Source organism: Parambassis ranga, chromosome 4 (assembly GCF_900634625.1).
Source record: "Parambassis ranga chromosome 4, fParRan2.1, whole genome shotgun sequence".
NCBI lineage: Eukaryota > Metazoa > Chordata > Actinopteri > Ambassidae > Parambassis > Parambassis ranga.
This window is the reverse complement of record NC_041025.1, coordinates 11,421,702-11,438,011: the sequence shown is the minus strand read 5'-3', so window position 1 is coordinate 11,438,011 and position 16,310 is coordinate 11,421,702. Positions and strand designations below refer to the sequence as shown.

Below are 16,310 nucleotides of genomic sequence, written 5' to 3'. Positions count from 1 at the left end.
CATTTTTTTCTAAAAGACTGTGCTCTTATAAAAACATCTTACTGTTCTGTTTTCCACATGTTCATGTGAAATAATAATATAAAAACACATGATTCTCTATATTTTAAATACAATATACCGTAGTTGATCTGTGATCATAAAATTTTGCAACACAAGATGGAATAGAGTTAATGTAGCATCAGTCACATGAGAAAAAGGCGTAAACATAAACACGGCTGTTTTCTGTTAGCTAAAAGATTAATATTAAGAGAAGATCTGCAAAATGTAGTTTTTAACCTGCTGTATGAACCTCTTACCACGTTTGTGCTTCCACTTACTACTTACCTTGCCTTTAAAAAAAACATCCCTGTGTTGTCATAAAAAAACAGGACCTCATCTTTATCAATAGAGACCAAAACCAATATATACACGGCTGCAAACATTTCAACATGGAGGCTTTTGGTTAGGCTACAGCAACATTTATTTTCTTACAAATTGTACAGAATTAGAAAAAGTTACCTGACACCTGGTGGTTTGATGTTTTTTCACATGCTCCCCCTTGGTCATAAAAAAGTTTATAAAAAGGCAGTTCCTCATGTCTTTCGGTGCATGTTTTTAGGCTGCGACTTCAGTGGAGACCCCACTGCTGCAATTCATCTTCATCTTAATTGGGAACATTTTGTGTTGCTCACTCATCCACATTAATAAAACACAGCCCTATAGCAGCTGCTTTAAAACCCATTATATGAGCATGAAGGAGCTCGGTCCAGGTGTTCCTGAGCAGAAAACACTTTTACACATATTCATGGTTTGTTGTTTTCTGCTGCTGTGATGTCATCTGTTACTATCACTAACATACATGGGATAGACTTGTTTTAGCTTTTATTGCAGAGTGAAAGTCTTGGTTTTTAGTTCTGACTGAGTGTCCTTGCTAGGTCAGGTCAGGCTCTGGTAGGATTTATCGATGCAGAGTATTCAGACCGGCTCAGTGTGTGTGGAACAGCACACAGCAAGGGAGAAGCAGGCTACAAAGGACCAGCTGCTGTTGCAAATGCTGGGGCTGTTTTGGGAAAGCGAGTGGTGATTCATGCTGGCAAATTGATTCATTTCTTGTGCTGATAAGCACCTTTTTTTGGTATCCTTATGCTGCAATGCCTTTGTAAAGAGGCGCCGGAAAACACAGTGAGCTGGAAACAGGATGGGTACAGAATATAACAGCAACATCTTATAATATGCAGTGGTGGGATCCAGGTCAGCATCACAAACTGCAGCTTCAACAATCACCACACAGCCAGAGCTTTTAACCTTCACTCTCCTGCTTTGTGTTGAGTTGCATTATTTTTTACAGGTGTTTACAATATTGTGGCTGTTTTTACACCCTAATCTAGAAGGTGATTGTTGAGATTGGAGCGGTGTGAAAATCTGTATGTACAGCACATGTTTGATAAATGCAGCAGGTGTCGTTTCTTCTTTGAGGAAAGCTTTGGCCTGCTCTTATCAGAAAGAAGCAGTCCATAGCAACAAACCAGGTAGTAAAATGGGTTTTAAAAAGCCCACCAGCTAGCTGCACTGCTCTGCTTTGCTCACCTGTGCTTGAAGCTGCTGGACTTCTCACCCACTAGTCAGCGCGCAGGGGAGGCGAACACGTGTAAGGTTTGGATCAGTGCCGCAGCAGGGGTCTCCAGCGGAGTAGCTGAAAACAGATATGTCCTCTGAGATTTACATAAATAAATCTCCCATTATCAGCAAAGGGTACAGAGGCCTGGCCTCCCACCTGTCGTTAAATCCCTTCGCCCTCAGCAGAGCCAATTTTTTTTTTTAGTGACTCACACCACACTCCTGTGAAAATCAATAATTTTAAATGTCAGCCCAGCATTCATTGCAAAACAAATGTGAGCCTATGCAGAGGATTTAAATCAGTAATGTCAGCTTCCTCTCTGTAAAAACAAAACTTGTGTTTTTTTTTTCTTAAACTAAGTAAGGTGACGATAAAACAATAGATTACTCAGCATAAGAAACCTTTCGTAGGGAGGGACTGAGCGACATCATGATTGACAGCTTAGAACAGCTAAATAATTTAGGCCACACTGTAGAATTAACCCTTAACCTGAGTGAAGCAATACGTTTGTCACAAAGGACCGTCTGAGTCACTCATAGAGTGAATAGAGCAGGCAACTTTATAAAATACTTGACAGGTCATAGGTTGACCCATCTCGCCTATCACGTCTAGGGGGAGAAAAACCCATGCCTGTAGACTTCTGCAGGCATCATGCATTCTGTAGGCCATACCTGGTCCATTTATCTCGCAAGAAAAACAATGATTATAAATTAAATATATTACTCATATTGATAAGGTTGCTGTGCGTCCACACCTACATTCACATATAGGCTATGGCCAATTTAGAGACCTGACAGGCGTGTCTTTGCTGACCAAGGACCATTCATTCATTTACTTACCGTACTATGTATGATGTGACTTTTCTCAGTCGAGGTTTCAGACACACTTTTGTCTGCCTTGAACAAAGATGCACAGATACACACTAACATTCTTGTATGCATAGATACACTGGCAAGCTCTGCCTGCCTGCCTGTCTCTCTCATTCACACATACACACACTTGAGAATGTCAAGTAGTCACCAGGATCACAGTCTCTCTCTCCTGTAGTGTGCTGCTCAGACAGCCAGTTGCAGCCACTGTGTGTTCTTTAGTGTGTATAAATGTTTGTGTGTATTGGAGTGAAATTTTCTCAGTAAGGCATCTCATGGCACAACTTTCAGATTGTTATTTGTGATGGAAATACGTGTCAAACCTTCTGTACAATGTACTTTGTGTTGTCAGTCAAAGAAAAGTGTAACACTGTTACTAATGAAAAGCTACCGCTTCTGTCAGGTAGATGTAGTAATAAGACATTTATCTGTCTTTGTGAGGCTGTCAAACGGGTTAAAGTTTGGACCTTTGTGTCTGTGACACCTGTGCTCACTTAAGAATCTTTTCAGTCTGCTCTCAGACACACACTGTTTTATGGAAATGAGTGCAGCGTGTATGTCACTCCTATATCCAGCAGCGTTTTTTTTAATTTGCAAACTGCGGGTAACAGCAAGTGTGCGATTGCTGCCTGTGAGACCTTATTTGTCTTGGTGACAGAGCCTCACAGTGCAGCGGTGAGACAACACAACCCGCAGACAGACGAGGAGAGACTCTCTCTAATCATATCTGCCAAGTAGACAAACAAAGAGCAAGCCAAGGACTGGTGTGTTCAAAAGTTGTTTTAATATTAACTAGAAAAAAATATTTTCCCACTTCCCCCACCCAAGCACAAAGTCATTTACTGTCACCGTGTGAGAGGAGGCTTCCCAATGCCAAAAAGCAGCTCACTAGGAAACACACTCTCTAGTCACAGTTTATGTGCTGTTGGTCAACAATAATAAAAAGTACAGCAGTTACAAATCGATCAAAAGCAGTAGTCATCAGTAAAATGACAGTAATATTACACATTTATGTTCAAAGACATTGTAAAGTTTTAGTAATATAGCTACCATATTTGAATGCAAAGTGTTATGCTCTATGTTTTAATCAGAGCTCGGAACACATTTACAAAACAGCAGCCAAAACCACCACTACTAACTAATCTTAGCTTCACATCAAGGTCACTTCATTTAATGACTCTTGATGTTATACATTCAGCACACTCACACCACTGATCAATATCAAAATATTCCCAATAACAAAATTAGTGTTTTCATTTTTCTAAGATGAAACTTGCAGTATGAACTAGATGACTAACTCTGAGTTCAGTTACTCGTGATCTTTTAAAATTGTGATCGAACATATTCTGTCATCTGTATCGTTATATATTAACGGAAAAGTATAATAAATGTTAGTAGGATAGTTGTATGTTTGACACATTACAAAACCGACCTCTGTTACACTATGTTGTTGTAACTATGTGTAAGGCATGTTTTTCATCTCCAAATGTCTTGAGACTGCAAAGACCTCAGGAACAGCCCATTCAATGCCACTGTGCTGGAGCCCAGTCTAACTAGCTGTCACACTTTCTCTCAGAAACATCCACAGAAATCCCACTTGTTGTTCTGTGCTTTAGTAACGAGCACTGAGCCTCATAATAATTTATTAATGTCTTGTCTTCGCAGCATTTGTGGCCTGCAGCAGCCCCACCTCTGTTCTGAATGGTGAAGGACCGCTGGCCATCTCCAGTAGATTTATATCATAAAAAGTATATCTGCTGTTATTTTCTATGTATTTATAAAGGGGAGCTGAATTTGGCCTTTTGTTCAGTTAACTGAGGTTATTTTGTTTTTTATTTTTATAGTTGGGCATTCTGGCTTTGTTTCTTTTGACTCATTGCTCACATCGGCTGGCTGTTGCAGATACAAATTTACTGTTCCATGGTCTTTGTTGTTCTTTTAAACACAGCCTGTGTATTTCCACAAATAAAGTAGGAAGATCTATAATTAATAATTTAACACTGAGCCAGAGGACAGAACAGATCATTTAGTAAAACCTTCAGTGTCACTGGAGGCAAATGTAAGAATGTTACAGCACTGTGAGATGGCAGCTGCACAGACTTTCTGCCAGTTAATTGATTGAGAGGATGTGCTAAATGCAGATAATATGAAAGAAATATTGCCACTGTGAGATAATAGTAATCAATAGGGATTTTGGCACGCTGACAGGAGGGCAGCAACAATCTAGGACTTTGTGGTGGTGTCTAATAGTACAGACTGCAGCAGTACAGACTGTATACAGCTATATACATCTTTTAATAGAAACCTTCTGTGTTTACTGTTGGTGATTTTTTGTGTGAGCTTCCAATGCACCTGGTAGACACACCTAAAGCACTCAAAATGTGTGTGACAGGCTCACCCATGCGGGGCCCCATCTCCACTTGTAAAAGTCATTACTCTGTTTATGGCAGCATAGCACTTCATAGCATCTCTGCTCGTTCTTCAATTATGGATCAATTTAGTCACTGTATGACCCAAACACTTCTTCATCTTTAAAAAAAAACATCAAAACTGTGAAAAAAAGCCACTAGCTGAGAGAAATGAGGGTGATTACTGGGTGCTCGTTCTGTGGTCAACAATCACACAGTCTTCCACACTCCCTAAACAATCCTCTATATGAGAGGAAGAGGAGAGAATGAAATAGTCATAACGGCAGAGGTGAGAGAAAAGTATCTCTCTTCATCTGGTTCTTTATTACCACCTGATGAAGGAGAGGAGGAGGAGGGAAGGGCAGGCCTGGAATCACAGTTTGTCCTTCACTCGTACAGTAAATAATCCAATGAGACACAAGGTGCATTATCGTCCTCCTGGTTTTCAGGAATCGTTCAGATAACTCCATAGTCCCTGAGAGACTTGAGCAGCACTGTGTCCTTGACATCACTGAACACTGTGCGGATGTTGTTGGTGTCTGTGGCACAGGTGAAGTGTGGGTACAGAGTCTTCCGCTCCTCCCTCTTCTCATGGTTGATGGCCTGCTGCTCGTACAGCTTGCGAATGAAGTTCTTGGCTTCGACGGGATCTTGACTCTTGCCTGTTACAAAGGGGAGGTGAAGGATGGAAATGGACAAAGGAAAATATGAATGTGGGTCAATTAAAATGGCTGACAGAAGATAAATAAAGACAGATGGACAGAAGGAAGGAAATTTTATATGAGCATGACATAATGCTACCCGAAGAATCAGAGCAGTAAATGAAAGTAAATCTATTATAGTATACTGCATGTTGCCTTGTAAAATTAATGTCACAGTAGAATGACCAAAGAGGACTATACACAGTTTTAATCGAGTTTACATTTTCAGTGATAAACTTCCTCTTTTCAGGTCATCAGGGTGGTTTGGTGTTCCTGTCTGATTAAAACATAGAGCATCAGAGGCCTGAGAAGGAGTCCAACAATGAGGCGCAGCCAATAGTTGTTTTAATTTAATTATTATTCAGTGAAACAAAATGCTTAGAGAGGTTCTTGGTAAAAATAAAAATCTGTTTGGCTTGTTTTTAGGTGTTGTAGTTGTTTTGGGTTGTTTGTTATTTATTTACATACATAAAGCTCACTGGACTACATGTATTACATGAAACAGATATGGATGAAAACTACAATCGGACTTATTGCTAGAAGCTGTGGTTCTTTTTCAGACCTTCAGTAAAAAGGCCAAATATTTTCAGTGTACACTGAAATTAAATAGCATCTGCAACAACAGAAAATTAATCTGCAATTACCAAATGACTGTAGATTGATTATTAAATTGTTTAATCATTTGTCATTTTTATTTGCATTTTTTGTATTATTGATAGCAGCGAGTGACCTGGAAGAATAATTAATTAAAAGTAATAGTTTTATGGTAGCCCTAAGTTAAAAAGCTGCAAATAATATATTAAAAAAATTGTAAGCAATTATAAAGAATTGTTTGATTGTGATAAAATTGCTTTTAATCTTTACAGTCTAGTCTAGTCTTGAACAAGACAGCAGGTCTATTTAATAGCTACAGCCTTTAGATGTAGATGGAGTAAGACGTGTCTCCACGCAGGAACACTCGAGCATTACAAGCAAATAGCAGCCAGTGGTGGGAGCTGCTCACAGTTGTCATTAAGGTTAAATTGACATCAAGGAGATTGACCCTGTGTGAGTCATTATTTTACCCTGCTAATGCTAGTGGTAAAACACAGTGGGCACACTACAGATACACACGTGTGCAGATTATTCGCTTGCAGTTACTAATTCCCCCTCTGCATGCACACAGATACACACTCCACATGTTTACACCTGGGGGTATTGGGGTGGGGGTGCAAAGCTTGCGGGAAGCACAGTATCTGTCTGCAGTTGCCATGGGTAACGGAGTGAGAGAGGGTGGCAGTGGTGGGAGGTTTGGTGGGGTGGGGGATGATGCTCTACAGTCTTTCACACCAGCAGAGCTAAAGGCTGCAGTTTCATCATTAAGCACACTGAGTACCTGAAGTGACTCATTTGTAACTCAGGAAGGAAGGAAGGAAGGAAGGAAGGAATGAAGGAAGGAATGAAGGAAGGAATGAAGGTGTTGACAGCATTGGAGGGAAAGTTTTCAGGCAACACAATATTATATGTATTTTTTGAAAATGATACGTTTCTTTCTGGTGCAGTAGGATGTAATGAGATGACAGAAATTGGCTGGAGCTAAACAACATCACAACTCTCATATGTCGGCTATGATTGTGTCTACACTGTGATGAGAAAAAACTGCAGACAACTAGCTGCAATTGTGCTGGTTGATGGCAGACAAACACGTAGCTAAAGAAGATCAGTCTCCAGTTGTAATTTCTTGTTTGAATGTTAGAACCTCTACTAGCATGCACATACATGTCTGGACTCACAGCTACAAACCTGTTGAATTTGATCTAAAGTTTTCTGCAGGTTTGTAATCTTTAATCTATATTGTCACCTGTGGCTCTTTGAGGCTAAAATCAAAATGTGCTACACAGCAGGAGCTACCAGGCTGTTTGAAGGTGGTTGCCAACCTTGTTTCTAATGCTGGAATTTTCCTTCTAAGAGCTCTTTCAGAGGAGATAAAACCTAATACTTAGTAAAAGTTGAGTTATAGGCCCTGCAATCTAGAGCTTGTGCTGACTGGCTAAACATAACATTGTTTTTCCTTTCTGTTCAAAATCTCTACAAACAAAAACAAACATGCAGGGTCAGCTGACCTGTGAAACTAGGGAAGTGTCTCTGCAGGTCAGACGTTTTGATCTTGTCCTCTAGGATGTCCGTCTTGTTGAGGAAGAGGATGATGGAGGTGCTGTGAAACCAAGGAGAATGGATGGTGGTGTAGAACAGAGCCAGACTCTCCTGCATGCGGTTCTAAAGAAAAAAGTTCAGAGAGTCGGATATTGTGGAGGCAGCAAGCATAACACAGTGTGATGAGTTGATTTTACCCAAGAATGATGAGTTTAAAGTGACAACTGTGGATGAAGCAGTCTTTAATAGGAAAGAAGGGGAGTTTATGGGAGGTGGTAGTTGTACCACTGAGGAGGTTATACTGTTCTGGCTGATCAAAAAGTGGCTGATAGAGATAAATGGCTTAGTTACAGGATGAGAGGAAGGAAGAAGGCGATCGGATGCCAAGAAAGGCTTTCTTGTGCAAGAGTGAGACCTGCTGGTGGTATGAGGAAATGACAGTTACTGTGGCACTAGGAGGAAAGCCCCCTGTACTGTACCTCGAGCTGCTTTAATCAATTTAAATACATACTAAAATTTACTTCACCTATATTACAGCTTTATTTGTTTATTAAATAAACGATATGTAGCAGCAACACAGCAGTGAGTTGTCTTGACTTAGTCTTACTGACTTCATCTTCAAAAGTCAACTTTTGCTCAGATGCCCAAATAATTCTCTAAAAAGCATCTTGCTGATCCAAAATACAATGGCTCCTTTAAGTCTTGTTCCAGTAAAATACAGGATAGATTATAAAATTATTAATGATGTTATTGATATTCTTCATCTCAGTCCCATCTGTAAGACCTAATAATACCATTCACTTTGGGGTCACTTGCTATGTTGCAGACTCTGTGTATTATGATTAGTATTATATCTCCTCCCTTCTCTGTCTTTTTACTGAGCTAGCCATTAGCAGGCAGGCTAAAGCAATATGAACTCAAATATATGAGCAAACATATGAGCTCAAAGTTTTTTTTCTATAAAATAATGTTGTTTCTTTTGATTAATATATCACTTGGAGAGATTGATTATTAAGTCATGTGTGCTCTTACAATGGTCTCTTTCTCCTCCAGGACCTGGTCGTACTCGCTCAGGGAAGCCAAGAAGATGAGGGAGGTGACATTTTCAAAGCAGTGGATCCACTTCCGGCGCTCTGACTTCTGACCGCCAACATCCACAATTCTGAAAACAAGATGAAAGGTGAGTTAGAGGAATTTGTTGCACTCATTATGTTAAGGGTTTCTGGCTCAACCACCAGCATTAAGGCAGAACAATTACAGGCTTTACTAACAAGAATTACAAAAGTCCCTGAGTTACCTGGTCTGAAAAATGTATGCTGAGATTTTTATTCTAGTTCCATCTTTTATCATCTAATCTTAGCTGATTCAGTTGTCATCAAAACTCAGTGTGCTAAGGTCGAAAAATAACATTATCTATTGTCCTGTTGCTTACAGACGGCTCTGATAAGCTGGGTAAGAAGTGGAAATGTTCCCCACACTCAACAACATGCTTTTAAATCATATCTAGATATTCATTACTGGTTGATTCACAAATGATTTTTTTTGCCATTAAATGATGTAGATGACACTTTACTGTTTTAACAGCTATTATCTCATTTGAGAACACAGTGTTCCTCGTAAAGTGAACTTTGGATCTCTGTAGTCCGCTTAGCAGACAGAAAATAAAACACACAAAGCAACACCTCACTTCCTAGCAGGTGCTCTGTAGAGAGGCAATCAGAAATGTGATCCGGTTGCGTCCAAACAGGCGTGAGCAGACAAAGCCTCTCTGAGAGTCAATAGTATTTTTTTCACAGTGCAGTGAATACTGTGGGTATTGGATTTGTCCCTGTGAGAGGTTGGTAATGTGAGGATTGGCCACCTTAGCGTGATGGTCTTGATGGTGAAGGAATAGTCGTGGATACCCGTGGTGGGGAATCGAACTCGCAGCACATCCTGTTCTGTGGGGATATATTCCGGGGCGGAGATGCGGTCCAGATTCATCATGTAGCTGAAAGACAGAAAGAAGGAGAAAGTTTTACAGCAGTTTTTGACACTGCAAGAGACCTCTAGTAAAACATATTGCTTCTGTTTGCTTCTGTTGCATCCTTGACTGTGTAGAGCAAACTGAAGTGATACAAGATGTATGATGAATTAGTGATGATGAAGAAAAAAAAACTGATTAAAATTACAAGAAGGGAGCGCATTGAGTCCACATCAGCTTGTGTACAGACGACGGCTTTATGGCTTGTGTTGATACAAGCTGTCATTAGCAAACGTTGACTGGCCGTCCCTTATCGTGCCCAAACCCCCATGATCGAGCAGCCAGGTAAACACAGACCAGAGCAGAAATAGAAAAGAGAGAAAACAGAGGCCAGGCTTTGTTCCGTGACACTTGAGACATTCTCAGCACGAGGCTCGCACCTAGTGTGTTACTTTAAATCTCTTCATGTAGTTTTATAAGTATGGCAGCTAGTCTTGCAGAACAGGCTTCTTATTCAATATAGTTAGACAGTAATTACCAGTCTCTCTGTGGAGCTCTTTGTGAACAAAGTCATCACACAATCTGTTGATTACCTTCTAGATTAATACACACTGCCATGATATGTAAAAAACAACAATAAAAAAATCAAAAATGCTTATTATGTTTTCCCAGAACCAGGGAATAACCTAGGGATGTTCATGAAGTCATGGTGGCCACACCTAGGGAGGCTGCTCCTTCTGACAACTGCTGGACTAAGTGTGTAAATATTTAAGATTTTTCTAAATGAATGTATTTAACCAATCACCTATCAAATGTAGGTTTTTGTTATAGGTATTCAGATCTTTTGGAATAATGGAAAAAACATGGCATGAATGGTATATATACTATATAAATTTTAGTCTTCATCATTGACTCCTGTGTTGTGATATCATGCTTGGCAACCTGCTGTGACTTGTGTTTCATCATGTGATACCCTGTGTTTCCCAGCCCTGACAGAGGGTGTGGCACAGCTTCGACTTCCAGTACAACACTTACTATTCTGTGGAGTCAAGGAGCTGGTACTCGCTTCGACGGCTATAACAGACCCGCATTCCCGAGTCTGCCCAGAGGCGGCGGATTGCGTCAACATATCCACGTTCCAACTTGGTGATTTGCACCGTGTCTACGTCCTGCAGCCACTTGGCATACATCTGAAAAGACAGCCAGAGAAGATTAGTGTGTGGGGATAACACTGAATGTGACTATTACAGGCATTTGAAACCAGAGGAGTACATTCTGCTACACATTCTCTGTCTAATTAGGATCTAATGGTGATACCACCGGCTATTTATAGACTATAGGCTAGCTGCCTATAGTGTGTTTGATGAGTCTTCACCACAACTCCAGAGTGCCCTTGATCTGATGCCTGAACACCTGTTTTGACAGCTGTGTTTATGAACGAGTGTTCATGTGTAACTGGCCGTTCATGCTGGTTATGTTAGTCTACCTCATTATCTGGGTTGGAGTAAGGGATTCTGAGCGTGGTCATGGCTGTTGTCATGGCCTTGATGGCAGTAAAGATGTTCTGAAAGATACATTTGGAGAAGCCCCTCCTGTCCTCCTCTGAGAAGCCTCTCCCATGGATGATCCTCATCTGTCGAATGAAGGTGGTTTTTCCACTCTCACCCGTTCCTGAGGCAACAAACGGGAGATACAATGATTAACAAAATCCTTAAACACTAAACACTGTATATATTCATGATGTTCATGGGTTTGGGACTATATTCAGACCACAGTTCAGAGACAGTTGGATTGTTGTGGGATTGTTGTGGTAGGGGGTATTGCTGGTCTTAGAGTTGGAGCACACACTAATTACATACCTTGCCCATGGGGCCACACTAACGTATTTCTCTTCTGTGTCTAGGGATACAGGAGTGCTTAAAGTGCCAGCACTCCTGTTATTGTGTAATGAGTACATTCTGAATTCTGACAGCATAAATCACTCAACTCATCTAGGATTTCTAGCTGGTTCTTAGTTTCTTGAATTCCCAGCAAAATCCCTGGATACTTCTCTTCTGTCTACTTTTAGTGTGTGTCACACAAACAAAGCACCTTTGCATCACCAGGCTCTGTATCCAGGTGTCCCTCGGGCTTTCTATGCTTTGGTGTGGGCAGCACGGAAGGTTGAGTAGGGCTTGACTTTCAAAGCTCTGTTGTGCCATCATCTGACTCTGTCCTTGTTCTCTTTGTGCCCTTTTGGAGCCAGGCTAACATTACTGTAAGGTTAGTGTAACATTTAGACTGAACACAAATGAAGATGTGTACTACTGAAGGAACTGACAGCAGTTTAAAACTGAAGAAATCAAAAATCCAGTGATAGATTTCTATCACTGATGGTCATTTCAAACAGAAAATCATTACAGTGGCAACCCATAACAAAGCCATAATTCTTTCTTAAACTACGTAGTTTAGTTGGTTAAATCTTTGGACAAAAAAGACTTAAGATTCAGATGTTTTCCTAAAACTGGACATTGTAAATACAAGTATATAACTAATATTTAAAACTTCTTTCTATTAGTCAACACATTCACTGTAAGAGCTTTAAAAATAGATTATATGCCAGTGATGTTTTTGTCATAAAGTGGGCATAACAACCTACACATTCAGCTTAAAGGAGCAGATAAACATTTGTGTTAAAAAGAAATTAAAATCTCAGCTGTTTTTCTCAATACAAAACCTGCATAATGCAGAAGAAAATAATAAATAGACGTTGAGTCATCAAATAGCTTTTTTTTTTAGCTTCAAAACTAAAAACACAAAAATGTGGTTTTACCGTAAAGAGGGTCAGGAAGCTGCTGCAATTGTTTCTCAGCTATGTCTGTGGTTACACAATGAAAAGCTAAGAGTGCTTAAAGGAAATCTAGTTAACCACAACAAAAGAGCAAAGTGTCTGACAGGTGCTACTGAAGTGGATGCTCTTCATGCAGATATTTTAGTCAATGGGGAGGAAAGTACCTCTTAAAATCTTGATTTATGTTCTTAGTTTATTGTCAATATTCTTGCCATGTTATACTCTCCTTTATTTTATTATACTATATTTATAGCACTGTAATCTGTGCTGTATCTCATGACATGTTCCTGTTTGTGTATTGTTACAGTACAGACAGGAGGACAGGCTGCAGTTTAACACCACTTCAGATTTTTGATCCTTTGATGTGTTTCATTCTTTCTGCAGGAGGAAATCTAAACTCTTTACTCTGCCAAACACTTTCCTGTCATTTCACAAGCGCTGTTCCGGTACAACAACATTTGTTTTCTGTAACTCTACACAGTAATACAGGAAGACTTGGAAATAATATTATTGTTTATGTGTCCCTTACATCACTGTAGGGATTCCCCACGTCCTAACACATCCTGTGTTTTTATCAGTTTAGTTTGCCGTTATCGGAAGGACAGCAAACGTCTAGTTGTAAATATACGTTATCACTCCAGGAAACCAGCAGCACAGATATTATTCCAAGATGTTGTTGTTTATTACTTTTACTTATTAAACACAAACGGCTTAATTAAGTGGTCACTGGAGATTATGGAGCACAGCTTTTCCTAAATGATTAAAATGCATTTATGTAAAATGCAGTTTATGTAGTAAAGATACTAAATATTCCATCTATTCAATATAACAATCATCCTCCTATGTAACTGTATTATATTATAATTAGTATGATAGAGATATTACCTTGAAATTCTGCCTTTCTGAATCACTCTCCTGAATTTCAGGCTTGGTAGGGTGTGTCTAGGCCGCAACTATCATTTATTACTTAAGTGATTCATTTGCCTATTGGACATTGAGATCCATCGACATGATATCAGTGGCTGGTATATCTGTGTCAGCCAACACAGATATACCAGCACTGCTAATGTATGTTGTACGGTTACATGATATAATAAAATAGATGTATCAGGACTGTGGGAATCCCTGCAGATGTATGCGGGCCTACATCAGTATAGATGATGTCATAACATCTTTATTACTGAAGGAGCTCTCAGCACTGCCCGCAAGGCATGTAGCAAAGTAAGGCAGGGGTTGTTGTTATTCATGTTTGTCAAGAGTTCACATTCTGTACATGCAGTGGATAGACACCCACAGGATGTTATATTCTGTGTTTATGCGTACTTCCTTCATCTCAGGCTGGATTTACCTTTGAATTTAACTTTCTTATTATTTTATATTATAAAAATATGCAGGTAGCAACAGCTCTTTTTACACAACCTCTGCAGTTGTTGTGGTTTTCTGGTGCATATGATACATGGGTGCTCTGATATCCATGCTGAAGCTTGCATTCAACTCTCATGATTATATTTGTCTACACGTAGGCATGTGGAAAGTATGACAGTACCACAAATGGGCAGACTATAGCACAGATTATAGTCTTCATTTAGTTACCAAATGGGAAATATGTTGCTGGGAAGTTGATAAATGACTAAAAATTATGTTAATTTAGTGTAATTTAGTAGGACAGATAAAAGTTTGCAATTTTTCAACTAGATCGCCTTATTTTGTTTGGTCAACTGAAATATTAGCTATTAAATCCAGCTCAAGTATCCACCGTTAGAGCTCATTAATATCCTGTTCCTGGAATCTCTCCATGTGTGTCTGCATGAAAGCATTCAAGTAAACACACTGCTGCTCCCCGTCAGGTCCTGAGCTGACAAACCAGCAGCTATATAGGCCTGTAGGTTTCTGGGCTACTCCTCTGGCCGTGCAGTTTTCAGGTTTAACCAATGTGGATCATTCTTCACATACTCACATGGTGACACATGCCTTACATAGTTGTGTCACTGTGCTGTAGGCCACCAAACAGGCCTGGCTGTTTATTTGTATGAAGGGTGTTTCTTATAGTGTCTTATCAGATTCCACTGTCATGTATTGGCTGTATCTGCTTTAGAATTGAATCGACTTTATGGATTTCTTTGTGTTTGTGTCATTAAAATGGAGCAGTGTGTGGTGCTCTGGGTGTGTGCACTGTGCAGCTACTACTGACCCAGTAGGAGGATTTTAATCTCTCTTCTCTCCGTCTTTTTCTGCTTCTTGAGGATCCTCTTTATTTCTTTGTCCACAGCAATGGTCTTTTTCTCCTCCTCGGACAGGCAGCACACACAGCTGCGGCGGCACCACCTCCAACAGCCCGCCATGGCTAAAAACCACACAAATCTGTAAACTGTTCAGAGATAATCAGCTTTAATGAGACGATAAGGGACTTGACAGTCAACTCAAGCAGACCAGTGTCCATTTCAGGGCTATTTATTTAACTTCCTAAGTGACACATCTGAGATTTCATTATGTGGTCAGGTTTTAAATATACTAATAGTAATAGGCAGACTTTATTTATATTACTCATATAATCATTATACACTTTGGCTGCTGTGTCAATACATGTTTGTTCAAAAGGAGTTTGGACATTACACACAGACAGAACGTACAGTAAATAGGTGTATCTGCTTACCTCCAATCAGTGTGTCACACTCCCAGCAGGTACGGACTCAGGCTCTCACGGTCCATGTTTCCACAGTGTCCACTCTCACTCCAACTTGCGGCTAACAGCTAACACCTACTCCTGCCGAGGCGTCATTCATCCAGCTCGGGTACGCAGTTTGAACACAGTTATTTCCCCAGCTGATACAGAACAACCTGCCGCCCGTGAGAGTCCGCCGCGCCTACACAGGAATGTGCTGCCGCCGTTCAAAACACTGTCTAACTGGAATGCGCTCACGGCGACGCTGCGGCAAGACAGCGGAAAGGCACCGCGGCCGCGCCGGAAGTGTGGCTGCAGTGCCCAAAAAAGTAAAAGCTCCGAGTTTGTCGTGTGCAAAATACTCACTGCTTGTGTTAGTAATGCTTTTTCATTTTGAAGTGACGTGTGCTTTTTGGCATTTGTGCTTTTTGGCATGAGGTAACGTACAGTACTGCTTCACTGAGTCATGTCTGGCACTAACTACAAATCTCTCACTGTTAAAGAAAAGGAAACAATTCTAAGATTAAATCTGTGTAACAATGGATTGTATTATAGTGTTTAAAGTATGTTATTTTATTTGTTAGGATTAGTATCTAATACTCATTTTATATATGTATGTGTGTGTGTGTGTATATATATCATATGTGTTTTTCCACATATTTGAAACTTACTAAGTGTAGCCTACTTTTTTTTAAACAAAAATAGTAACCAATTTTGCAAAAAAAGTCAAAAATAATATCATTATTTTGATTTACTTATTTTTTCCAATGAGATGATCAACAGTCGTTTCATTTAATCATCAAGTTTACAGTATTTATTTGTATTTTTACTGTTGTGTAAGTTGCCAACAACTCCTGTCTCGGTTGTGACGTGACTGATTACACTGTGACTAAAGGTGCAACAGGCTTAAGTCCACAGTGTGCACAGCAGCAACACCTTCCTGCCCAGACAGTATATGGTTTATTGTTGATACTGACCACACCTTGGGTATATTGTTCCAAAGTAAACAAGCAGGTCACAAGTCTCGCAGCTGGGTTGGTGCCATGACACACATACAACGTGAGTACATTATACTGTGTAACTGTGTGAGATATGTAAAAAACCAGGATGTGTTGGCCACATTTTAAATAAGCTACAATGGCATCAT

The 16,310-nt window shown here is 39.9% G+C and overlaps 1 protein-coding gene across 1 annotated transcript; it reads right to left on the bottom strand.

The window, feature by feature from the left end:
- Positions 1-3,228: 3,228 nt before the first annotated feature.
- On the bottom strand, positions 3,229-15,395 carry LOC114434055 (guanine nucleotide-binding protein subunit alpha-11-like). Its single transcript, XM_028402916.1, has 8 exons — positions 15,155-15,395; positions 14,693-14,869; positions 11,158-11,342; positions 10,707-10,861; positions 9,570-9,698; positions 8,741-8,870; positions 7,678-7,831; positions 3,229-5,536 (listed from the first exon to the last, which is right to left on the bottom strand). Exons 2-8 carry the CDS (start codon positions 14,841-14,843, stop codon positions 5,331-5,333), a joined length of 1,110 nt encoding a protein of 369 aa, XP_028258717.1. The 5' UTR covers positions 14,844-14,869; positions 15,155-15,395; the 3' UTR covers positions 3,229-5,330.
- Between the last annotated feature and the right edge of the window lie 915 nt (positions 15,396-16,310).